This window comes from Leptosomus discolor, chromosome 8 (assembly GCF_034619465.1).
Source record: "Leptosomus discolor isolate bLepDis1 chromosome 8, bLepDis1.hap2, whole genome shotgun sequence".
NCBI lineage: Eukaryota > Metazoa > Chordata > Aves > Leptosomiformes > Leptosomidae > Leptosomus > Leptosomus discolor.
Genome location: NC_141398.1, coordinates 32947792 through 32974771, shown reverse-complemented (window position 1 = coordinate 32974771; position 26980 = coordinate 32947792). Strand labels below are relative to the sequence as shown.

Below are 26980 nucleotides of genomic sequence, written 5' to 3'. Positions count from 1 at the left end.
AAAGGCAGACAGGTTAATTCATTATATTTTGAAGCACTAAGCAACATGACTGGATTGTAAGTTATATTTTAACCATATTCTTTTAGCTGTGCAGTAGGTGCCAGTGGTTTCAACAGTCATGAAAGTCTTTTTGACATCTTAACAGCAAAACCTTTGAGCAATTTGCCTTTCCTGTCAGCATTAAAAGCTGACCGCTGGAAAGCATTCAGTTGAGGAAAGATGTAAAAGATTCCTTATTCCTCACACAGAACTTTGTGCCCTTTAAATTTTGCATTTCATAAATAATTAGTAGTTAGACTTAAAATTTATATTCACTCCAAAACATTCACATTTAAGACATTTCACACGCACAACACTACTGTCCCTTTTAAACTAGAAAAGCACAAACTCTACTGAAAGCTAAGTATTTGAAAGTTCCAGGTATCTTAATCTTCCCAAAGAGAAAGTGTTTAGAAACAAGGTAGTAAATACATTAGTGCTGCCCCACTTCCAAACTTTTGGAGTATAGTTATTAAACTCAACATTTGTGTTCAGTAGAAAACCAGTGTATCATTTTTACCCCTTTCCACTTTCCTTATAGGTCTATTCTCTTAAAGTCTGTTATATTTGTGTGTTCTTTAAAGAATCCATGTAGGGTTAAGAGTCCTATTAGTGCTTAAATAAATATAGGGAGCTTATTCGCAACAAGTAGCCTTCTTTCCAAGGTATTCAGAAGGGTTGGTAACCATCTGTGTGTTTAAGACAAAACAATTTCAAGGAAAGAATCAATTTAAGGTTTGTTTGTGCATACACAACAGATTGTACTTAGTAACCCTTATACAGTCTCTTTAAACTACTGATTTCTGACAAGCTAGAACCATGAGGAAATGATAAGCTGAGCTACAGAAAACTTCCACAAGCCGTTCTACACATAGCGCTCATTACATCAGGGTTGCTAAAACTTTGGTTTTAAACCCCATCAAAAGTCATCTACACTTTGGAACAGACCTGACAGGTGTTTTGAATGCATTCGAAGAGATTCTGCTAATACAAAAGTCTGTTAGCTTGCTATTTTACCTGAATTCAACAACATTCTTCCGTAATTACAATTTCAAAGCTTACCTAGCCAACAGTTAAGAATGAAACTCTAAGTTTGGCACATACAGCAATTTCCAGGAGCATCCCTTTATGACAACACTGTTCAGAACAATGATCCCATCACCAAGCATTAATCTGGCTGGCAGCTATTCAAGGTGCTTTGTTCTCAACTCCTCACACATGGAATTGCACCCTGCCTATGACTGAGGCACGTAAGGCGCAGTGCAGAAGTACAATAGTTTGGACACTAGAGGACAGTCTGGTCGCTTGACTGAACCTCTTAGATTTGTAGTGCACGTTCCACATCGCTTCCTTTCTCTTGCACTAGAATTCAAGTCCATAAGCTGATGAATCCTCTTTCAGGAAGCTTCTCTTCAGATTAAAGGTTTCTTTAAACTAGTTGATTTTTTTTCCCTTCTACGTAAGTCTCAAAGTGTTGCAAGAATTCTTGAAAATGAGATAATTAACGTCAGTACTGTCTGTCCAACACCAAAGACAAGAGCTTCTAAGGGAGCCATATTCTTTCCTGCTACTCTGTAAATTCCAGCTACTGCAGCACCTAAGAATCACAAGAAAAACAATGATCAAATCACAGAAAAAGCCAAGGCTGAAATACATGACAAATCATTTACTGTGTCTGTGCATCAGCTATTTATGGAACGTTACCCAACACTGCACTACTTCATGGCATTATCAAATTATTAGCCCTGCTTGTATTTTTCTAGTTATATAAGCCCTTCACGAACGATTTTCCCAACTGAACCAGATCAACTTTTCCAACAATAGTTTGATTTAGGACAATCGAACCTTGCTGTTTCCCTCTAGATGCCTTCAAATCTTTTTTTACATTTTTGCCTTCTGCTAATTTGAAAAGGTAGCAAAAAATCCTCTAAAAATTGACTGAGTCCAAGTGTGGTTTAACAGTGCTTGTATAGGCAGAGAGAAGACAACAATAGAACTGCTGGTGTCTACAAAATAACTGTAAACTTACACATCTATCAGATCCATTTAATACTTTCGTTGAATAACCTGGCCATATTGTGTCATTTTAATTTTAAATTAGACTACTAAACTGTTAACAATTGTTTAGCAAATCAAGCAAAACATGAAAAAGAGCAAAGTATTGTGTTGTTACCCATGAATGTGTATGAGAGGCAATTTCTAATTTTGAGCTGTAGCACATCAAAAACCAAGAGACTATTTTTCTTGTATCCTTGCATGCAAATTCCCATTTAAAATATAACATCAAATGGCCTGAATAAACCAGAAACAAAATACTGCACTGTAAACAAAGCCAGGTGCTACTAAGTCCCTTCTACTGTCTTTTCATATACCGAATTTATCACATGTGTTTGAAGAACAAAAGTCACAGAGCAAATGTATAACTGTGATGTCTTGGAGCAAATGCCTGAGAAAAAGATAAGTCTTTTTATCAATCAGTCAAAAAAAAACCCAAACGCCAACATACTAATGGTGAATAACATTTTCTGCTCAAACAACTTCTGAGCCTTTTAAGGATACTAAAACACTGATTCAAAAAAAAGAAAACCAGGCTTGTATACAGCTGTGTTCATAGGTAAAAAATTCACTCAATACAAACCTCAAAAGTTCACCTAGAATGATGCTTTCATTTAACACTTTCTGAACTAGCATTTTCTATACAGTGCTTGCTTTCCCTGCCTAAAGAACAAACATTAAGTTTATCATCCTTTATTTCGGAACAAATCAATTTTTCCTGAAGATTAAAACCCAAAATCTAATTACGGACCTTCAGTATGAATGGTCTCAGTTGCTATCTAATCATAATTAAATGCTTTCAGACATCACAGAGGTTTTTTTAGGTGCAAAACTGAAAAGCCACCACAATTTTTTTAAAATAATAGACAAGAATTTAAAAAATTCAGAATTTTCTTGGTTTTGCACAGTCACTAAACAGCAATAGTTTGCTGCAGTGATCATAAACCCATTAGTGACATAAAAATACATTAAGTCCCAACTAATCTTCTGAAAGTACTATCTGGATCTAAATCATCTGACATCTTAAAAAAAGTAACATCTCATTTTTTAACAAAAAATTTAGGAAGCGTAGAACTCCCTAATAATTGTGGCTGTAACAGTATTTACGAACACTAGTAATCAGATTGTTAGGTGAGTAAGTTTGGGTTTTGTGGTTTTGTTTGTTTCGTTTGGTTTTGTTCGGTTTTTTGGTTGTTGTTTTGTTTATTAATTTTTTTTAAAAAACCCCATATTCTGTAAAGTATATTTTGTCAGAAATATCTCACCAGAAGGCCAGTGTATTTTGGTATTTCACTCAGCTACATTGCATACACTTTTCCATTTGTTCCTTGACTATCTGCTGTCAAATCCAGAAAGAGATCCTTTAGACTGAGCCCAGTACTGACATTAAAAATTATTTTGGTGATTGAAGTCTCAAAGTGAATTCAAGTTGGCCAAACTAGGATACCAGTATTCAATGCTATTAGTTAACAAACAACAGATTTTTAGCTTCTTGAGAAAACACTGAGATATTCTGGAAAATATCAGTAATAAAACATAAAAATTTGGTATTTTGATAATTATGTATTTATACTCAACCAACAGTGTGCAATACCACCTGTAATGTGTAACTCAGCACAGTTGGTTTAGAGCCAAAGTGTATGACAATAGGCTGCCAATGAGGGAAATGAGAACGTGTCATCAAAAAGGAACGTGCCCAGGGAGAAGAGGAAGAACAGACCCTTCTGGATGAAATACAGCTAAAATCCTCCCTCAAACTGCCTGACATTTATTTGTTCTTGGTTGGTTTGATTTTTCATTTTGGACAGTATCCACTGCTATTTAGTGAATTTTTGATCCTTTTTTTATAACCATTAAGGTCTGTGATTTTTCGAAGCCTTTTGAAAACTAATAGGTTTCCTGGTTTTCTCTATGCTAGTAAAAAGATCCCAGAAGGCCAAAAAGTTTGAAAGATCTACCTGAGCAAAACTAAACTTGCATTATTTAATAATCTATACTGCATTCATTCACCGACAGAAATGATCCAGAGGTCTGGAAATACAAAATGGAAATTGAAGTCAGTTGGCTGTTTCAATTTCTTAAGCACTGGACAAGGCACATCCAAACAACTAAATACTCCAACTTGCATCCCAGTCTGCAGCAGCACAATAGCTACTAAAAATCACCTCTAATATTTTATCACTATGACTTGTCTTCAGAAGCTCCCCACAGAATTTCTTGCAGTATGAAACAACCCAGTGCCATCCAGAAACAAAAACTATTTGGCTAACCAAGTTGCAATGCTCTGTGCAAAACCTCTGGGAACAGCATAGCAAGTCTACAGTCTAAGCTTGGAGAAATTCTCAGGTGAATTTACACACAAACAGTATTGCTTCTTGTTAATTGTTTTGACTTGCAAAATTAGATGCCAAAAATACAACGGTGTTGCTCATCTCTTTATGCATAGATAAAAGACACAAAGTACTTTCATTTAAGAAACACTGAACCTGAACCTTGCCCACCACAGAATACTGTAAAAGCCTCTACTTGGATATTCCAGCATTGCATTTCCTATCTTCAGCTCTTTAGAACTGCTCATGCATGATTGACTTGTAACAGGGCCACTGTCACTTTATCATAGAACGAAAATCAGCATAACAAGTAATGTAAGGCACTCTAGTAGTTCCAACTCACCTTAGCAAAGAAAAAGTTTAAATGATCGAAATTCTAGGCTGAAAAATGTATATCAATTAAAACAATGTTTTGAGCAAAGTCTTAACAAAACTTTTCACAAAAATTAGCATTTTTATTTAACATTGAAAAACCAACAGGCAAAAATAACTTTCAGTAGCAATAAGATTTCTGACAGATTATTTCATCATGAACGTGTCCAAAGCTGAAGCGATACCGCTATTCTGATAGTCTGAGCACTACACAGAAAGGTGGGAATGAAAGGCAGAAAGGCTTGCCTACAGGCAAGCTATATGATGGTTGCTAGATTTACAGTTCCTTACCCCCAAGGGCCTTTCAAGTTAGACCATCTTGTCAACAATACTGAAGATCTTTGGGCAGAAACTACTGCTCAGGTTAACATAGGCCCCATTCGATCCATTGATTTTAATGCTGAACTCCTCCCAGCATTGTTTCAGACAATGAAGCACAAGCTTCTTTCCTGTAAAAACAATTCTTGCCCCTTCCCCAACAGAAACTCGCCATGCTCCTATCTTCTTGGGAAAGGTACTGTAGTCTATTTATACGTTAGATAAATGTAGCTGGATGTGATAAAGCCAAAGACCGAATCAAGTGTCCTACTGATCTTATGGCATATATTGACACAGGTAACGGAATTTCTTAGGAAAGATGGAAAAATAGTTTCCGATACCAATAACTCCAGATGAAAACAGCTAAGCAGTATTTCCCCAAAAAGTTCTTGGAGACATGACTTGTATGCCATATTTGGTCAGATGTAACTTCTGCACTTTATTACATACAATACTCCTGCTTTCTGTGGTGTTTTGATAAGTACAGATTTTAACCACAGCTCCGTGAACCTTTCAGTATGTTGCCTTAACAGAAAAATGGTTAGCATCTTATCTGTGAGATACAATGTCAAGAAATAGTCTAAAAAGTATCTTAAGTGTAAGGCATTAGACAAACACCATAAGAAACTGTAACAGGTGCCCTTGCCAGAGAGCATTTTGCCTAAAACAGCAGCACAGCTTTAATTTTTTTTTTTTTTTGGGGCGGGGTGGGGGGTGGGGGGTGGGGGTGGGGAAGGTGTGTGTGAAAAAAAGCAGTCCAATGCCCTTCCTCCCTCTTTCCTCCATACCCCAAATAAAGTAGAAAGTAACATTACAGCCAAGCCAAGACTGGAAAGCTCTTTCAAATCCATGAGCCAAGTGTAACTTCTCCAAACAAATGAATTTTCTTAGCTGTAAATCACTACCTACATTGCACCTTTATTTCTTTTTAAAAAAGCAACATCCTATCCAGGTGCAACTTATAAACCTGCAGCAGGCCCAAGGATACGAGCAGGAATTCAGCCTTGCAACCAATGGAGTCAGGACTTCTGAACCAAAAGAAACTCATGGCTTTAACGGTATCAAGAGGTGAGCTTGATCAGAAGCCTTCGACAAAAAAAAAAATAATCTGCAACAAGTATGGTAGGACAGGGCTGCTCTTCCTGATCCTGAATGCACACCTTTTGATAGCTTGGTACCAAATGCTTCCAAAAGGAAAGAGCAGGATGATTTCTGCACTCCTTCTATAGTTTTATCTTTGCACAACATTGCAAATTGGCTGTCATTATCATTTGAAGTTATATAACTAAGGTAAAATCCGTAATAAACGCTTAACAAATCACTAAGAAAAAGTTTTGGGGTTTTTAATTTTTAGAAGTTAGATGTAAAATAAAGAAAAAAAGGCAGACTTACTGGTTATCATTGCTCCAGTTATAGAACCCAGAAATCCAATGCTGACCACAATGACAGAGATCAGCCTCCCCTGCCTATGCCTCTGCAGCATCACAAACATTAACACTCCCACAGCACCATGGACAAAGAGAGAAGAGAAGAGAGCCCAGAGGAAAACCCAGTACCACATCTCTGAAAGAAAGCAGTCAAATAAAGGGTTAATATTTCTGAGACAAGAACTTTGTAAGAAACTTTAAAACATTGCATACAACCAACAGTAAGAGGAAAGCAATACTGATTTCCATCTTAAAAGGGATCAATGTGACAGCAGCAGCATACAATCAAGAAGCTTTCCCCCTTTCAGCAGTCTATCATAAAGGAATAACTATTGCAATAAAAAATATAAAAAGGTTTCTGGCACAATTCTTAATTCAGATGTATTATTACAAGAAGTTCATCATTCTTTTAATGGTTTATTTAAACCAGATTAATTTGCAATTTCTTACTAGGTATTGTAACCAGTCCTGCAGAATGAAATATTCTCTGAAACAAAGACTGAATCATGAAAAAGTCAGGAATTACTTTAGGTTTGGAGTTTTGGGGGTGTTTTGTTTTGGGTTTGTTGTTGTTGCTGCTGCTGTTATTATTTTCCCCTTGAAGAAGAGACAGCATCAGGAAACACCAAATTTGAAAACTGAGATTAAAGACTTCAGTTTATCTACCCACAAGCTCTAATAGAGCATTACATTGAATTAGCTTCAAAGGCACAAACAAAACCACTACAATTTTAACACATCTAACTCCTTGCTTCTAATTGCTTCACACAGACGTTCATAGAGACAGGTAGTCACTATTATTTACATTACTAAGCAAGGATAAGAGATCATGAGAATGTGTGGAGTACAAACATTTCTCTGAAGAATGGCAGACATGATCATTACCTTAAAAAAAAAAAAAAGATGCCATCAATGAAGCTACACAAATATTAAGGAACCTTTCTCACTTGGTGGTAATTTTCCAAAAACATTTACTGTAACTCAAAAGGGTGGGGAAATGCAACAAAAGGTGAAAGAAAAAATTTTTTTTTTCAACTACAGTAGATACATATCATCACAGAATTCAACAAATTGGGGCACATTTTCCCAGTTGACATAATACCATGAAATGATCATTAATTCAGACGTTTTGCTGCAGTTCTCCCTCAGAAAAAATGATACAGCTTCCTTACAACAGCAGGATACGTAGTGTTTATGAGGTAAGCCTGTATTATTGCAGCTTGACACACATCAGTTGTTTGAGCAGAAATATGACTCAATTAGCCAACTTAAAAAATACTTAGCAGCTCAAACAAAACTCACTGTGAAAGTTACCATAGGTATATCCATAGCACAAATACAGAGTTTAAGTTTCTTCATTTAGCAGTACTTCCTCTTTCATACAGGCATAAAAGGCAAAACTATGTAATGGGACTTACAACTCCTCTAAATTATGGTAGCCAAACGGATCTCTTAGGAGAGCAGCAAGGAAGGTGGGTGGTAAATCTACATTCAAATAGTACTTCAGCTGTAGTTCACAGTGTAACTTTTCTTTCTGAGTGCCTGGATATATGCACACATATATTGAGGGTGGCTCCAAGCAGCTCTCCTCAGATCCTCCATCCCTTCACCCCTGGCCCCAAGCTGGGTCTCAAAAATCTTTGCAAAAGGATGAAGACCACAGCATATTTCCACTAAATGTCTCATTCTCAGAAGCCACTGTGACACAACAGCAGCAAATCCATGACAAACCCCCTCACTAACATTAAGAAAGACTGACTGTTTGCTGATTTAATGTGCCATGGTCATGGCTAGTTTGGGAGGGGAACCTCTCCTGCAGTCCTGACAGTTCTTGCCTGGTACTAGCACAGCATATGACATTTGTTGCCATTGTTTTTTTTTCTAGGGGAAACAAATAAGCAAGGAGATTAGCAGATACTTAATAAATTTTAGAAGTATGGACTGAGCAGACTATAGTTCAGCAACTGACTGTGAACAGCTCATCAAGCCTAAACTGCTTTTGGTGACATGGGCAGTGAAAAACACACAAGGTCTACATTCCACTTTATCATATGAATAACTATGAAGAACATAAATTAGGGAAAAAAACACTAATCTGGGAATTAAGAATGTATCTACTAGGCAAGAACAAGCATTTCCCTACCCACAGATGTTCATCTCTGAAGACCTTCAATCCCAGAAGATATTATGTGCATATCTTAGATCTTCCATTTTAGTTCTCCAGTAATGTGGTTGAGCCCATCTCCCAGATTATTCAGAGAAGCACAAAGCTAAACTGCTGGCAGGTGAATGTGATGCTGTATGCATCATTCCAAAAGACAACTTATTCTTACACAGAAGACTATGTTTTGCCTTGTTTGCCAGTAAATGCTGTAGTGAAGATGGTACTTATTTTCTGGACTCAGCACCCTTTCCTGCAATTAAGTCTGTCACACAATTTTCATACCACTCAGATTATACTGATATGCAAAATAGTCAGTAAAAGAGGGGCCTGGATCATCAGGACAGAGTGCTGACAATGTTCTTGACTCCAACTTTCATTTCTCTTGACTAAGATGGATGCAAGAGATGAAACATCAACTGCCAAGAAAAAGTGAGGGCCTTTTGCAATCTTACTAGAGTAAAGACAACCTGATACCCCAGTGACAGACTCTGAGAATAATACTTCAAAACTGCAGGCTTCCAAGATTACCAAACACTCCATAACTACATCAATGGCGTATTGATTAGTATTATCCCATCAGTTCTTCCACAATCTAAAAAGAAACTTCTGGAAGGTGTGCTGATGGGGATACTGAATTCAGTCAGGTATCAACTGATTTCATAAAACTGCACCAGAATGAGTCAGACTTGTCCCCATTTAACATGAAGCCCAAGAACAGAAGATTCTGTTATTTCAGGGCTCTGGCGACTATGGTAGCCTGTTGAGCAGCCTGTTGTTCTGAAGTGAACAGCCAATATGTAGATGTGCTCCGGAGAGCAGAAGCAAAGCTGCTGATATTGTCTCTCTGCATATGTATCTGAGATACAGCCTCAGGATACCTAAAGCTGCACTTCCAGTCATTCTCTCCTAAATGCCATTGCAGCTGAAAAGCTTGAAACTGGACCAAGAAAGTCTGTTGGAATCTGACCGTTCGACGCCATTATTCCCTGCAGTTTCCACAGGGTTTACTAGGCACTGCATCACCTTTCAGGAAATCACTATTTGTGGTCATTGTCAACTCTCACCAGATAGAAAAGACAATTGATTTCCAGTCTTAGAAAGAATTCTCAGGATGAATGCATTTTTAGAAGAAAAGGAAAGATGATGGAGAACTAATTACTCCTGTGTAGTAGATGCATAGTGAGCAACAATCTTAGGTCTGATTTACATTCCAAATAAGGCTCAGAGAATCACATCAATTGACTATTGACTATGTCACATAAGTGTTTCCTGTTCTTCACCTACAGACACATTTAATGAGAGACTACATATTTATTAGCAATTCTTCAGAATCCAAGAATTTTCTTTCTCCTCCTGAATAGGTATCATCCACTTGGTTAAACCACCACCTCACTTCATTAAAACATCACCTCAGCCTTAGAAGCTGAAACAGGACAAATTGCTTTTGAGCACCTTCCCTAGGAAAGGCAGGAAGAGTTATCCTTTCTATTCCTCCTGTATTTATTTTTTTCATGCCTGGTAAGTTCAAAACACTCGCTTATTTGCTTCTGCTCATTTATTGGGCCATTGATGAAGACAACTGAATAAGCTGTTAAAGTGCATGAACAAGGTAAGGAGGACAGCCAATGCTTTAAGCAAACCAGAGGAGGCTTCAAGCTTCATAAACCTAGAGGACACCACAGTCATTCTGACAGGTTGAGGGCAGAGAACTTTATGCACAGGTATTTCTGAGTGGAAGAGTTCATGGTTCTGTAAACTTCAGTATTATCTAACTCCGGAATCATGACGAGAGATGACTCTCAGAAAAAAAAGTGTGCTAGAGTAACACTGAAGGAAGCAAAGAACAGGGTGGGGATAACACTGAGAGATGCCACATGAAATTAGAGAAAGAGAATGTGGACTTCTGAACACAAATGGTCAAGACTTTGCCTGTCCAAAAATAACCGAGTAGTTGAAAGATTTGCAATACCTATAAGGAGGAGGAAGTGAGACTCAAGAGTCTTAAGAACATGCTGGTACAACTATTTATGTCCTATATACCGATTGATACTTTAAGAGGTATACACTTACCTACATGATCATCGTCGCTACTTTGATTTAAAAAGCACTCTGTCAAAAAATTTCAGTCTTTGTGTAGCTATACTACTAATAAGATTGCACTTTTGATGGTATGAGCTCCACACATGGAGTACTTTCCTGGTATGGTAATAATGATTTACCTTTATCTGGCAGAGAGCTCCAAATACTAAGATAGCTTCAGGTCATACCCTCCCAGAGCTACCCTAAAGAGACATGAACAGAAAACTTCAAAACATACTCCCAACTTCCTTTGCTTGACCCTAATAAAGTGAGAGCTTACTTTCAATGTATCCAAATCACTTTAAGCAGCCGAAACACAACTTCTTTGTATCAAAACCCCACAGTTCCCAAAGAAATACAGGGAACAGTGAAAGATCTGGTACTACTAGCTTACATGCACAGTGAGATCCAACCTGTTGCATAGGTGCCACAGCTTTTCTAATAAGGACAACTGAGATCCTTTTTTTTAGGTTTATTTAAAATTCTTAGCACTTAACCACTACCATAAAGCTTGTTTTCAGTTTATGTTCCTTTCCATTGGTTTGACTTGGGTGGGGACTTTTTTCCTATCACAAAAGCTGCAAGGCTCAAATAATTTGCAATCCCTGCCCTATCACTCCAGTTTTAGAGTACTATTTTGTTAATTCAGGTATTTATACATATCAGGTGCATATCATGCATACGTTGTGCTTGTGTACTATATATGCACATTATACATATATTAGTGTAGGCATACACAACCTTAAAGATTAGAAGAAGAGTTTCTAAAGCATGCTACTGTTTAGAATAACATTCATATCATTTCTATCTCATCAAAACTTGAAGTTGCACTCCAGCAGCCTCATCTTGGGCAAATAAGAAGTGCAAAGTCAACACACAAAGTATATAAATGCTAATGTTTTCAAATATAATCTATGTATTTGAACATGCTGTCCTACTGCCACTCAGCTTCAGTCCATCTGCAGCATTTTTGTTTTCCTCTAGTCCTCAGCTTGTTTTGCCAGATAGTTATTGCTTATAATATTTCATAAATCAAGACTGATTACTCCAGAAGAAAGTAACTTTCTCGAGATTCTAATCTATGTAGCCAGCCTACCACTATTTGCTGCAGAGTTAAGTCAAGCAGTATCTGTGCTGTGAATACAAAGATACAAATTTAAGTCAACAAGGTGGCATATGTTGAAATTTGAATTAAGAAATTGTATAACGTTACATTCCTGTAGATTTATAAACTCAAAGCATTCACATGAAGAAGTGACAGTACATTATACCTGCAAATGTAACTCAACTCTTTACATGTTACAGTATTTTCTTCATCACCGGGTCCTTTCCTTAATTATTGCATTAACTGGTACTGTCAAAGTTAAGACTATACAGTCAGACTGTTGTTTGGAGATGCTAAAATTTTTGCTGCATTAAGTAGAAGAGAAGCACTTGCTGAAGAGCATTTAAATCAGACTAGTGCTCTCAAGTTACAGGACAGGGGACAAAGACATAATCCAGACAATCGGGGACAAATAAGTACAGGATGGAGCTTTGGACAAAAAGTGTAACAGACAAGGGACATCTCCTATCCACACCCATAATCTCTTATAAATGTTCACTTTCTACAAATTCAGGAGTTACTACTGTCCAGCACTTTAAAATTATAAACTTTTATTTCAAAGTGTACAAAAATAGTCAGTAAATCTTGAGCTCATCACCTTAGGACACTGGGGTGCAGGGAGGAGGAGGAAGATGTCTCTGACTTTAGAAGTCATACAGTACAAGATGAGCTTCCTGCCAAACATGTCCCCCCCACATCCCAACTCCTCTGCATGCAGTGGCACAGAGGAAACAACATTCTCCCTACACCTCCTCAGCAACTAACATAAAACCCGCTCAGACCAGAAGCTTAGACCTTTGAAACATGCAATAACTAGGACCAGAAGCTTAAATCTTCGGAACATGCAATAACTAGATGTAAACAAAACATCTACATTGGTTACAGGAAGAGTAGAAATACTACTAAGTTCTTTACTGTGGAAGCAGCCTTTGAACAAAAAATTTATTTTAAAGGGTACTCAAATCGGCATTATTTCCACCCCCCCCACACCCCCCCCATTCAAACACAGCTCTTATCTGACTCGTTCTAGTAAACCCTGATCTACCATCAACCCTAAAACACAACCAGTTCATATAAAGGGGCTGTTCTTGGGGTTTGCTGGAGGAGGTAAACCAGGGTGAGGTAAAAGCCATCTCTCCCATGGTTACTAGAGCCTTACCTCCACCTCCCAAGTGGACGCAGGAAGGTATGAAGGTATTTCATGTTGGTGGGCCTAGGTTGAGCTACAAAGAACAGTGCTCACAGCTTTAGGTACCACAGGGTGTGATGTGTGTGGCAGGAATGAACTAGTCTGTGGTCTCCCAAGTGTTTGGGGCCATATAGGAAAGACAGGATTTCTCTTTTATGTTGAACCCAAATCAGATATATGATATAAAAAGAATGGTTCAGCTTCTCACTAAGGGGAAAAACACACCAAAATTAAATCATTAATGTTTGAAGCATTCCTGGTTTAGGCTAGAGTTCACATCAGGTTCCTGTTGAAAGTTTTGGAAAACTAATATATTTAAGAAGGATGCTGATAACATTTTACAATTTTGCACAAACATAATCAACACTGTTTAGATAAAGAAGATAAATTTTCACTAGTGCAGCTTAAAAGTTGTGGTCTGGACTTGGCTTTAAAACCAAAAGTAAACACAAAGCAGTCTTAAAGAATATTCATGGAATACTGTATATTTATGAATTTCTTTTCCCAGCACTCTGAAGAAGTTTCTCCTTACACTTTACAGAGATGCAAGAGGGAATTAATTAAGTAGTCAAACAAGACAAACTCATTCACACACCTCTTCTCCTAGCATGGAAAAAACAGAATTTCTGGTTTTGAACAAAGTTTGCTTTGGTAAATATTTTAGGAAGGGTTTATGCAAGTTTAATAAGAGCTATTTGTTGGTATCAGTTATTATCTTAAAAAAACTCTTAAGAAATAATCAGTAACAGTATATCTGATATAGAAGCCTTCAAATCCAGTGAAAGTTGTTAACTGTTGACAGTCTGTAAGAACATTCGGCTTAAGGCTATAAGGCCAACTAGCACAATTCAGACACTGTATCGCAACTACAACTGACACGGACGTATTCTCCAACAATGCTACGATGGATAAATAAGTATTTTTCGTATTCTTTAAATTAAAAAAATCCACATTAAAAAAACCTTGTGCAATCCCTCATCATATTGCAAAAGCACCGAGAAACAAAGTTTTGCTTACTTAACACTCAGCACTGAATTTCATAGAAATGCCTATGTTGCATAATGCTCTAATAATAAAAACTTTATAGAGGATGTCTGGCACAAAGAACAGTTAAATCCATTGTGAACTTTTTCCTTTAAGAGTACAAGATGTATTTTTATAGTAAGTATCCAAAAAAAACTACTCAAAGTGAGTTGTATTAGTGTGTCACCACACTAATACCTGGAAATTCTAATCATCAGACACACATCTTACAAAGTTCATAGATCAAATAATAATTAAAAAAATCTGTATAACCTTTGTTACATTAAAAAGTGTATCTTGGAAGTTAAAAGAACAAAGATAATATAGCCTAAGATGATCCCTCTGTTTGCTACTGCTTCAACTTCAGCTGTTCATCTATTTTCATCATCTTTCTTCCTCCTTCTACTTTAAAAAAAAAAATCAAACCTTTCGTTCATTACTGGGGGGGGGGGGGGGGAGGAGATGTCACAATACTTTTTCATAAATATTAGAATATTTTCATAATTATTTGAAACAGATTCCCTTTACTCAACATTTTCCATTAATCTGTCACCACCTAATAGACCCCTATACCAAGTAGAAAGAATTTCCTCAGTAACATCTCTTCTATTGACACCAAATTCCTGTTTATTCAGAGCTGGAAGATTATGCTTTTGTTTACACCTAGACAGAACAGGAGATCAGAAATGCACCTCTCCACTATGTGCCTTGGGTCTCACAGTATTCCACACCGATTTTTCAGCATGAGATTAAGCAGAAAAAAGCCAGTTCTTGCCAAAGCTAGCTAAAGCTCCCCTCTCCTAACAGAGGATGAAGACCTGACTCTGGCTCAGAGAATTTTTTCAGAACAGTTCTAAGAACCCCTGATGCTTAAGATTATGCCTATTTATCAGGAAACATCTGCCACCTCATTAACTCCCACAGCTCTACTTGTCCAGGGGCATACTGGGGGTGAGGGGCGGGGGGGTGGGCACAAAGTCCCTAATTTCTCACTTCATTTCTCAGGTTTTTTTGTTTGGTTTTTATAGCGCTCTGCCAAATGTCAACGAGCATACATCAGCAACAAAAAAAAAACAACCCACCACCAAAACCCACTTTCCCAAACATACTACAGCCTTCCATATGTATTTACACACTCACACACTCTTTCTACAACTCTTTACTCACACACAGGTACACATCAATCAGCTTGTATACGCATGCCCTATACCATTAGCCTTTTATCATATACACACACACACAAAAGCAAGTGAACACATTCACATCCTCAGCTCCTCTACTCGTGCAGGCACACCCACTCACACCAGTCCACCCAACACGTAACCCACAGATCCCTCTCGTTTCCCTGGCCACATTAACCCCACACCCAACCCTCCAAGCATACATGCACAGCATACACATGCTCACGGCACAGGCACGCACAGAGGCTCAGGAACACGACCACCAGCCCTCCCTACGTGTAGCACACAGGGAGCCCACCTCCAGCCCCACACACCCGTGCTACCCTCACGCCCTCCTTTGTTTATGTCACGGAGCGGCTTCCCCGGGCTCCCACACCGACTTGCCCACCTACACCCACCAGCGCACACACGTACCCACGCAACTCTCCGCACCCCAGCTCCCTCGGCCCGCAGCTCGCCCCGCCGCCCCCACGCCCCTACCAGAGCCCGCCCAACCTCCTTCCCCGCATACCCACGCCCAGCCCCCGCCCAGTTACCGGTGAGGCTGCGAAGGACGGTGCCGTGAGCCCACAAGCTCAGCACTTGCTGCACCGACAGGTTGATCATGGAGTTGTCTCCCGCTTCCACCTTCATGGTGGCGGGTGGTCCGGCGGCCTCGCCTCCGCCGCTCCTCAACCGGGGGGGACGGGCGGCAACGACGGCCTGACGGCTGGGAGGCCCGACACCTCTCGCCGCCGGACCGCGGGGCTAGAGGACGGCTGCAGCAGCGAGGAGTAAGAGGGCAGGGAGGCGGCGAAGGGGCCTCCGCGCCGCGGGGAAGACATCGAGGACGGGGCGGGGGGAAGGGGGCGGGATGGCGGCCGGGCGTGGGAGCCAAGCGATCGGGCCGGCGACTGCCGGTTCCCCGCGGCTCAGGGGCAGGGCAGGGCGGCCCAGAGGTGCGAGCCGGCGGCGGGGAGGGACGACAAGGCCCGCGGGGACCCCATCGCCGCCTCCTTCTCCATCTGTAACGGCGGCCGCCGCCGCCGCCTCGCCAACGCCATCGTCACCCCGATCACCGGCACCACCTGGGGCGGGGCGGGGCGGGGCGGGGCGGCCGCGAGACTCCCCTCCCTCCCTCACGCGGGCAGCTCCATGCGGCGGCGGCCCCGCCCGCGGGAGAGGGGAAGAAGCCGCGCTGCGTGCGAGGGCGGCGCGTGCCGCCCACGGCTCCCCGGCGCGAGACGCCAGCTGCCGCCGTAGGAGAGGGAGTGGGAGAGGCGGGGCGGGCGGCTTTGCGCAGGCGCGGTGCGAGGAGCTGGAGGGCGTGGGTGCCGCGTGAACCCGGAGTGTGCAGAAGGGGGCAGGGTCGCGGTGACCGTTAAGTAGCGCACGAGCTGCGCGCCTCTCCCTGACTGGCTCTCGCCATAGGGACGGGCTCACCCCACGTGCCTGTGGCACCGCCCCTCACCCCTCCCCGCGGCGGCTCGGGCCGTTCCCGCCGTTGCGCGGTGACGCGGCTGCCCGGGGCCCCCTCACTGCCGGGGCGCCGTGACCGGGCCTTAAACCACAAAGCCCTGGAGGGCGCGGGCGCTAGCACCTCCGCGGCCGGCACGGTGGGGTCCGAGGCTCCCCGGCCGGCCCCCGCTGGCCGCTGGGGGGGGGGGGTGGGGGGTGGTGAAGAGAGGGCGGGCTGAGGAGACAGTGCTGATGGCCGGGGCAGGGCAGGGCAGGCGGGCTGTGCGAGCAAGGTGAATCTTGCTTGGGAAGGCCGGAGCTGTCTGAGCTGGGGTGCCGGCAGGGCGGGCAGCAGGGGACCTGTCACCCCGAGGCAGCATCCAGGCAGCGCTGCCGAACGTTCCTGCCTATGGCTTTGAAGAGAGCAGCTCTACAGCCAGTGCTGCTGCAGATTGAAGCCTTCAAAAGTTAGAAAACACAAGAAAGCTTGAGCGAATCTTCATTCTGTAACCATACTTTAGTTAGTTCCTTATATAATTTTTAAAAAATGCAGTCTTTGAGCTGGACGCTGTCTCTTTCAAAGCACAGGATGCCTGCTGCTTACTGATTTAAAAGCCAGCAGTTCCCACCCCCCACCCACCCCCAATCTCAAGTATGTGTCCCTAGGCTATCTTTAGTGCACACGTTTCCTCACTGGCCTTTCTTCAACAGTGCTTGCTATAGCACTTAATAAACATAATTTTATGTCAGCATCCTTTGATGCAAGGGGTTGCAGAGGTAAAGTAATTTGCAATATAATTTGCAATTTATAGATCAAGAGCCACAACAGATAGATCAACTAATGTCCTGCTTGATGCCAACGACCTGGTTTGTTTTCAGATAGATCATTGCGGGATGCTTGGTTCAGCAGACTGCTCCAAAAGCCTTTTGTTTGCAGCTGACGATGCTTGGCATTTCTGCAAACAGGTCTCAAGCCGGGAAACTAAAAACTCGCAGCGAGTGGCTCTCCAGAGGGCTCTGGTTCGACTGATTAAGCACAAACTGATTAAGCTCGATCCCTGCGATGGAGAAAGAACTCAGTTGCTGGGCTAGGTCCCTGTTCTGTGACTGAGGGAAGGTCCTCCTTCCCTCCTCCTGTGATCCCACCACCTTACAGTTGTGTAATTCAGGCCTCAGAAAATGGTCCCCTTTGTTACACAGTAGTGATTTGTTTTTATTCCATACTTTGAGTAGAGCTCAGTGAGAAAATAGCATGTCATTTACGTTGGAATGTGAAGTGTGCAATGAAATGTTTAGAAATAGTTATTCTGGTTTATTCGTTTTAACTTTTGCATGCTGAACTTGGAGAAAGCAAACATTTTCCAATGTGCTTAAAAATATCCCCAACCCTGAATCTGGTTATATTGTAGACCAATGCCCCAAGAACCAGGGTACTCCAGGGGACACTGCAGTGGAATCAGAGGAACTCCCAGATGAAAGGAAAACTAACAGTTTGTGAATATTTTAGCTTATAAAACCAATTGCAACCTACTGACAGATGTCAGCAAAACCACCTGATAGGCCATGGAAACGTGCATATATCCGTACATAATGCTGCATTGGTGCCCACTGACTTTTCAACATGCACATTGATGATTTTTTTGTGTTCCATACAAGGAAGGATGCACTGGGAATACTGGCTTTGAATCACCTGTGTCCAGAGCTTGCTAAAACACCTTCCACAAAGCTCCCTGGTGGCCAAGAAGGACAATGGTGTCCTGGGGTGCATCAAGAAGAGTGTGGCCAGCAGGTCAAGGGAGGTTCTCCTCCCCCTCTGCTCTGCCCTGGTGAGGCCACATCTGGAGTGCTGTGTCCAGTTCTGGGCCCCCCAGTTCAAGAGGGACAGGGAACTGCTGGAGAGAGTCCAGCAGAGGGCTACAAAGATGATGGGGGGACTGGAGCATCTCTCCTATGAGGAAAGGCTGAGAGACCTGGGGCTCTTTAGCCTGGAGAGGAGAAGACTGAGAGGGGACCTTATCAACACTTACAGATATCTAAAGGGCGGGTGTCAAGGGGATGGGGCCAGGCTCTTCTCAGTGGTGCCCAGTGACTGGACAAGGGGCAACAGGCACAAACTGGGGCACAGGGAGTTCTGCTTGAACATGAGGAGGAACTTCTTTACTCTGAGGGTGTCAGAGCACTGGAACAGGCTGCCCAGAGGTTGTGGAGTCTCCTTCCCTGGAGATATTCAAACCCGCCTGGGTGCGATCCTGTGCAACCTGCTCTAGGTGAACCTGCTTTAGCAGGGGGTTGGACTAGATGATCTCCAGAGGTCCCTTCCACCCCCTGCCATTCTGTGATTCATGTTTTATGATAGCAGTGCAGAGAACTCATCCCTGCAGAAGCTCCAAGGAGATCTGCTGCAGACTGTTGTTGTCACTGCTGGGGAGCGCCCCACAGCAAGGTTGGGCAGATGCTCCCTCCCTAGAGACAGAGACTTTGGAAACCTGTTGGGCCTCCCCCAGGGAGGGCTGCTTGTTCTGCGGCAGCGCAGGGGGAGCACCACAACACCTCTCTAGATCCTGGGAGGACAAACCGGCTTCCTTCCCAAGAGAGATCCACTAACAATGCAGGCCAACTTCCACAGAAACATGGCTGCCAAACCTTGGGTGTGCAACACCTTAGCTAACCAAACATTTTCTGATCAGACACCACTGATGCACTTGGAGAAGCTCTGCTGACAGCGCAGAAGCGACAAAGGGGCAGAGACTCACCTTACCAGGGGCCGTAATTTGACAGCCAGGGTCCCCCCTGAGGGAGGGTGGGGGGGACCTCTCAGGCTGGTCCCCACGGCAGGCAGGCACAGGGGGCAAGGTCAAGGTGGGCTATCTGACAGCCAGCCCTAGGTACTGGGCGGTTGTTAAAGCCTTACAGGCTCCAGGTCACCTTTATGAGCGCGAACACAGTGATGAAAAAGTCCATGCATGGGCTGATCTTTATCCCAGACCATCTCACCTTCCTTCCAGCATAACCCTTGCTTCCCTCACGGTAGCTGGGAAATTTGGAAGCTTCCCTGAGCTGCATGAATCATAGAATAGTTTGGGTTGGAAGGGACTTTAAGGGCCATCTAGTCCAACCCCCCTGCCATGAGCAGGGACATCTTTAGCTAAATCAGGTTACTCAGAGCCCCATCCAACCTGACCTTTCCAGGGATGGGGCATCTACTACCTCTCTGGGCAGCCTGTGCCAGTGTTTCACCACTCTCATTGCAAAAAATTCCTTCCTTACATCTAGTCTAAATCTGCCCTCCTTTAGCTTAAAACCAGTACTGCTTGTCCTATCGCAATAGGCCCTGCTAAAAAGATTGCCTCCATCTTTCTCATAGGCCCCCTTTAAGTACTGGAAGGCCACAATAAGGTCTCCTCAGAGCCTTCTCCAGGCTGGACAACCCCAACTCTCTCAGCCTATCCTGACAGGAGAGGTGCTCCAGCCCCCTGAACATTTTTGTGACCCTCCTCTGGACTCGCTCCAACAGGTCCATGAATGCAAAGCACTGCAAGGAGCCAGCTGCAAACCCCAACTTCAGTCGAAGGAAATTAATTTTACAGGTGGAAAAGTAGGATCAGCTTAGTTTCTTTGCCCCATGAAAGATTAGAATATGTCTATGTAAGCTGTTATTAACTTCTGGTATTGCTTTCAGAAGCTGAAGAAATAATGATAAATTTGATTAGAGAGCCCTTGGCTGAATCATTTTCCATTTGGGAAGGTAATGCTTCAAAACGAACCAATTTCTTAAGTCACACCTTTTTAGGGAAACGCACACTAAGCATTGTCACGTATTAAAACAAATATTTAATTTTTGCATCAGGAAATCAGCTTTTTGTCATAGTAAAAAGTCAAGATTCAAACAACATATTTTGGTTCCCTTGAAGAAAAAAATTTCCACTGCAGTTTTTCTAACCAGCACTAACCATGCAGATTGACTGGCACTGCAGTTGAAGATCTGTTCGAGATCTGTTCTTACTGAATGGATAACCCCAGCACCGTTCACATACCCAGACAATTTTTTCCCTGTACTTCAAAGGGTTTTTTAGCCTATGATTCAAGTCACTGACAAGACATTACCAAGTGCAGATAGTAAATGACTACCTCGGATGTTAGCAATAGGATCTCTGCGTACTTGCCCCCTTCTAGACCACCATTTTATGCAGAGCAGTTACTACTCAATCAGAAGAACTGGCAGCCACAGCTAGTTGTGGTTTGAGAGCTGGGTCATTCAGAGATCCTTGGCCTTGTAATCTCAGCTCTTAAAAGGCTGAAATGGGATCTCAGCCCCTGGCCTCGATGATAGATGAAGACGCCTTGACGGCGATGTACAGAGGAAGGAAGTAGTGATATCACGAGCTAAACATCGCCACTCTGTCCAGCATGAAAGCAGCCTCACAGGTTGATCTAAGCTGCCAAAACCCCTTCAGAGCCGGCTGCCAGGGCTGCCGAGGGAGGCGGTGGTGCACAGGGACTTCTCCCACGCACCGGTAGATGGAGCGCTGCGGCGCGCACTGAGGGTCTCCTCTGAACAGGGCTGCTGCAGCGGCGGGTGGCATCGCCCGCGTGCTGCCATGGCTTGATTTGCAATGCTATTTCAACACGACACCTGTAAAAGACACTGACTTTTAGCCAGTAGTTTGCACGTATTAAAAAGTCTTAAAGATTGGACCCATCGTGAAATGCGTATAAAGTCCCACCGACTACTCTAAAAAGTCTTGTGAAGTGCTGTTGTAAATAAACTCTTGCCTTAACTGGGATCTAAATTTGGTGGTTTTTTCAGCATTTAAGTCTGCACTTCTTAAAAGACTGAGCCATATACTTGTTTTAAGCAAGACCACCACTCAGAAGAATAAGGCTTTCTCCTACCCTCTTCACACACACACACACACACACACGAGTGTGCACTCAGACACACACAGCAATTTTAAGTCAGAGCTACTGTTAATATCAGCTATGCTGCTATTTATAAAAGGATTTTTTTACTCTGTCTGAACACATCTAAATGAATTTTCTTATGATTAAGAACATTATCAGGGTTCATATGAATCTAAATTGTGTTTTCCCTTTTATGTTGGTCGAAAGCAGGGAATTACCTGTGAAAATTGTCATTAGAAAACCTTTGGAAAAGGCTAGCAGAAACAACCATCTTTCCAAACATGGATGAAACCAGTTTCACTGTTCCCTCAGGAGTTGAGAATAAAGTAAAAGTGAGGAACAACCCTTGCGCCATTGTTCTCTTCAGTGCCATGTTTGAAAAAGTTGTTGGGCTAAAATACACAAAGCTTACTTGCTGCAAGACTGGCTTCTCTTAGAATAGTCTTCCCCGCCCCCAATTATTTTTTAAATAATGTACCAGACTCTCATGATCTAGGTCAACCACTTGATGCATGATAGCCACACTAAGTTTCTCATATGCTTAGGTCATTAGCTAGCAAGGACATTGTCAAGTTAAGAGCTTTGAAATATCTTATTTTTAAATTCATTGTTTTGAAGTCACTGGAAGTTTGGTAGAGAAATCTGTTCCTTTATTAAACTAATTTTTATTTAGCCCTCACATAAGCATGTTACTGTCCAGACAGTTTATAGGCTTTATGAATAACATGCATATACAGCCCTAAGTGCTGGGATATCCAATTTGCAATACACGTTTGCATTTCTTTTATGATTCAAAATTCAGGAAAAAGTAGCCTCAACACCTCTAAGTTTTGTTGAAACACCTGTAACTTCAACCCACACAGTTAAAGCCATACCTGTGTGTATGTATTTATGATCTGTAGCACCCTCACACTGAGCTCCGTCTCTCCTTGTTTGCTCCTCATTCAATGCATTCTTGAGCAGACAGGAGGTGACACATCACTATCAAAACGCAGGGCATTTCCTCAAACCTCCTACTTTCCCCCCCAAGGCAGCTGTGCTACGCACAAATAATTTCTGTGCTTTGCAATACCAGCCAGTTCCTCAGCAGATCCTTTCCCCACTGACCCAGCATCCGCTGAAGTAACCTGGAAATATCAAATTGATTTCTGTGGACCTCACGTTTTGTTCTGAATGGCGGAATTACCTGATCTTATCATCTCTTCATCTGACAACTATAATTATCTTTAGTCAAACTGTTACATGTGTTTCTAGAGATTCAGTTGCCTTAGGTAAGAAACAGTTCCTTTCTGCTAGGAAGGGCCACTGGTGTGTATTTTTGTTCCTCTATAGTATAGGCCAGTTTTATCTGGTCTTACCCAGTTCTTGATCACTCCAACATGTTTTCAGTGATGATTTACATAACCTAATTGTCCATTTTATCGATACAGTCTACTTCAGATGATATCTTTGAGGGCATCTCCTTCCCCTTTTTTAAATATACAACTGTGATGCCATAATTTTTTATCTCCCCTGGTTCCTCCAGCCCTACTCCAATTCCATGAAATTCAAACTCTGACTCCTGTTTTGATTTTAATTTACTTGTTAACTTGAAAATTTTGGCACCACCACAAGCATATGTGAGTTCAGACCATTGTGAATCTGAATTCCTAGAATTTTCAAGCTGTTTTAACAAGTCTTTGAATTCCTGCCATCCCCTTTAGAGTTTCCTCTCCTAGTTCACAGTTCAAGCTGATCGTATAAATGTGCCACACAACTATGCTTCCTAAAAGTATCCACCTTTGCATTGGTGAGCAAATAACTCAGAGTTGGCAAAAAGGGAAAAAAAAAAACAGTTCATGCCTACAGCAAGGGGATCCCACTGCTCTGAGGAAAAGAAAACCAAAGTCATATGGAACTGCGGGCAGTTGTGACTGCTAAAGCACACAAATACCAAAGTCTTGCATTTCTTTTGGATCAGGCCTTGATACTTTGGAAAATTCCATGAGTATGATCCAATCACACACCAAAGTTTGTCTTCTGAGTGCTTATTTGTACTGTCTTCAAATCCTGCCTGCCTCTTCAATAACACGACTTCTAAAGAGAGGAAGAAGCCAACAGCATAACTGAAGCGCACAACCAAGAATCAGGAGACATGCCATCTCTTTCTAGACTAACTTCATGCTGACAGGTAAGTCACATGCCCAGATTCACATCAGACAGTATCATGCTCTGTGAACAGCCCTCTTGTTGTCAGTGGGTCCCAGGGCTTGGGTAGTATTCAAAACACAAAGAGGTTTCTGGTTTCTCCAACTGGAAAAGAGAGATATCTTTACTTGCGAGGTTCAATTCACTGACAGTTGAAAATACACTGAAAGATTCAGATAGACAGAAATGAGAAGTATAAAATATTGTCAGAGATAAATACTTTCAAGGCAGCTTTGTTATTGTTCTGGCTACCTGCCCACAGTGCTTTGCATGCAATTTAATACCACCAGTAGGAGAAAGATTGATTTAATAGATTTGTCAGCTCTAGCTGATCAAAAAACCTAAGTGGGGAAAAAAAAAAATAAGTACTTGATCAAGGCACTATTTAAGACCCTGTCCAGAAGAACTCTTCCAGTCCAAGTGGGCTGTCATGATACTCAATGGTCTTAAGAACAGGGAAAAAGAGTCAGGTGAGGATGGGAAGTGTGCTCTCCCACTCAAAGGATGACCTTAGTCACTAAGTCTAGGCTCAGCCTCCCTCTGTGATCTGCTGCAAGAAATCTCCTCCTACTTTGACGAGGGGAAGATTTTGCCATATGGTTGTGCAGAGCACCTAGCCGATAGAGACTTGAACTGAGAAGGCCACGCAGTGCAACCCTCTCTTGGCACCCTGGGTCCAGAAGCAGTGTGGCCACACTTGCAGGGGTCTGTGCCTGAGAGACGGAGCTCTGCCTTTTGCATTTCATTCTCCTGCACTCACAGTTCAAGGATTAGGGCAGACTGAACTCCATGAAAGTAATCTGCCCCCACTTGCATGGAAATGCATTAGGTCAGGGGCATTTAGCAAGCAAATATACTAATTTACGGCTAGGCTCCCTGTCCAAAGCCCTAGTTAGAGGTGCAGTTTCACAATCAGTTTAAGTATGCCTAAGGCTGCACTGACGCTGAAAATGAACGTTCTCATGCTCTTCCCTCAGGTCATCCCCTGAGCCAGCACTGGCAAAGCTGTGCACTGAGACCAGAGTAGTGATCTGAGTGTTCTAAAAACTAATGTACCTGCAGGAGAGGGAGGGAATGAGTAGTTAAGGCGGCAGCATTCTTTTAAAACATTTGTAGACTGATCTGTACACAAGTATGTCCTAAGTCCTTGCTTCATGTGGCAATAGCTGAAGAAAAAGAAGGTAATACAAATTTATCACTGCTAGGAAAGGCAGGATCTGACCCAAAGTGGCAAAGAATGCAATGCAATACTCCCAGCTTACACGATGTTAGCTTTTTACTGTACCAGCTGCTATGGTCCTGCCCTAAAATAATCCGAGTCCTGATATGATGATAAAGACTACCTCACAAACATTTTCTTCACCTTCTGCTTGCTTGGTAAGGAACAGAAACAGTACAGTAGCATTAGTGCATGCAGGTAGGAGTCGTCACAGAAATGATAATACAAAATGAATATATAAGGTGAAAAAACTTCCCGAAGATATCAGAATTTAAACAGGTTTGCTTGTAATGTATGCTGCATAATGAACCCGCTTTTAAACAATCCACCACTCAGAAAAACAACCCATAAAATCAAGAAGAGTCTTACAAAAGGGAAAGGACCACAGCTAATTTAATAAGTTGTTTTCTACAGATAATTTTCCTGTGCCTACTCTGACATCATGAAAAAAATCTGACTGGTTTCAGGTAGACATCAGCTGTCCTGTCCTCAGATAATCTTTGAGAGCTGGAAGAGCAAGAATGAATGTATACAAATACAGCACATTTGAAAAATATTAACTAAAGCTGGGAATAAACTATTCCCTAATAGAGGTCTCAGACCTGATTAACAAAGAGAAAAGCTGAAGCGGACACTTTCCAAGGGAAATGTATACAAGAGAACTGTTCCAGGCTTTTATGACTTGATCTTTAAGACTGGCCAAGAAGAGATTTAATTTTGTTTACTTAAACAGATTACAAAAGGAAAATCTCTCACTACTCTACCCCTTTGTCAGACGAATTCCAAACAGAGGATTAGCTAACAGTTTGGTCTTATAGCGTGTATACACGTAGTACTTCACATCAGAAAGCAGAACTTGGTCAGTTTGCAAAATGAAGAGAAACGTACATTGGTCTAAGTTCTCTGTTTCTGTCAGCCTCTATGTGTAAAGCAGCACAGTGGGTCAGGCCGTTAGGGAAAAGGTTTGAAGTGTTGGTTTCCACTTCTCACTATAAAACATTAAAAATACCCAAAAAACCCCTTTCTGTTTTTACTTGTTCGTGTAGGAGCAAAAAAAATACAGCTTCTGTAAAAAGCATGACAGTACTGTAAGTACTAATGGCACCGGTATTACAAACATGTTAGTAACAAAATCCTCCTAACTAGGGGCTGAACCCCTGTGCCAACATGAACACTGGCACAGAGCCTTCCAGACAGACTGTCTGTCTGGGGAGGAAGTTGGAGTGAGTGGCTGCAGCCTTCCTGCAGCCAGAGCTACCAAAGGAAACCAGCGCTGCTCAGAAATCGAGTGGTGCTAGCTGAAGAGAGCTGTGCCGCCAGGGTGCAATGATTCAACACCGTCCACTAGCAGCCAGTTCTGCCAGAGCTGTTCTGGAGGGTTGCCCAAGGCTTACAGCTGTCCCGCCTTCACCCACCCTCCTTTCCAGTCTGCATGGCACAGTACTGGAAATAACAATGTACAAGGCTTGCCCAGGATAAGGTATGTGCTGAAGATGCACCTTACTGTTGCTGCTTCCCTTCCTTTTGGATAGAGTCCTCCCTGCAATTCTCTACAGCCATGCAGAATGCTTTTTGAACTTCTTTCTCACCTTCAGCTCTTCTGCTTCTACACATTTAGAGGCAATCGACTCCCCCCAGACACATCTAAAAACATGCGGAGGATCTTAAAGTCTAGAGTAACTATTCCTGGGTTAAAGCACCTTCTGGCTGGAAATGTAGTCTATTCCTAAAGGTTTATAGTGGATGGTGCTTTGGTCATTGTGTCTTTTTGGCTGCATTACTCTTATTTTGACTTCTGCAAGTACAATGTGTTTTTATGCCAGGGGCTTGCTGATTATGTTAAATTTTGATTTTGCAGTTTTAAAAGGATTTCTAAGAAGAGAAAATTGCTGCTAAATGAGGAGATCACAAAATTAGAACATCACTCATTTCCAGACTGAGCTGAGATCTCGT

General features: G+C 42.2%; 1 protein-coding gene across 1 annotated transcript; it reads right to left on the bottom strand.

Moving 5' to 3' along the window:
• Positions 1-1505: 1505 nt before the first annotated feature.
• On the bottom strand, positions 1506-15915 carry TMEM170B (transmembrane protein 170B). Its single transcript, XM_086469485.1, has 3 exons — positions 15819-15915; positions 6507-6677; positions 1506-1636 (listed from the first exon to the last, which is right to left on the bottom strand). The coding sequence occupies exons 1-3, from the start codon at positions 15913-15915 to the stop codon at positions 1506-1508; spliced, it is 399 nt and encodes a 132-aa protein (XP_086325611.1).
• Positions 15916-26980: the final 11065 nt, after the last annotated feature.

Coding starts and splice junctions, on each gene's coding strand:
- TMEM170B (XM_086469485.1), bottom strand. CDS start 15,915: ATGAAGGTGGAAGCGGGAGACAACTCCATGATCAACCTGTCGGTGCAG. Junction 6,678..15,818: donor CGTCCTTCGCAGCCTCACCG/GTAACTGGGCGG, acceptor GCTTTCTTTCAG/AGATGTGGTACTGGGTTTTC. Junction 1,637..6,506: donor AACTGGAGCAATGATAACCA/GTAAGTCTGCCT, acceptor TGTGATTCTTAG/GTGCTGCAGTAGCTGGAATT.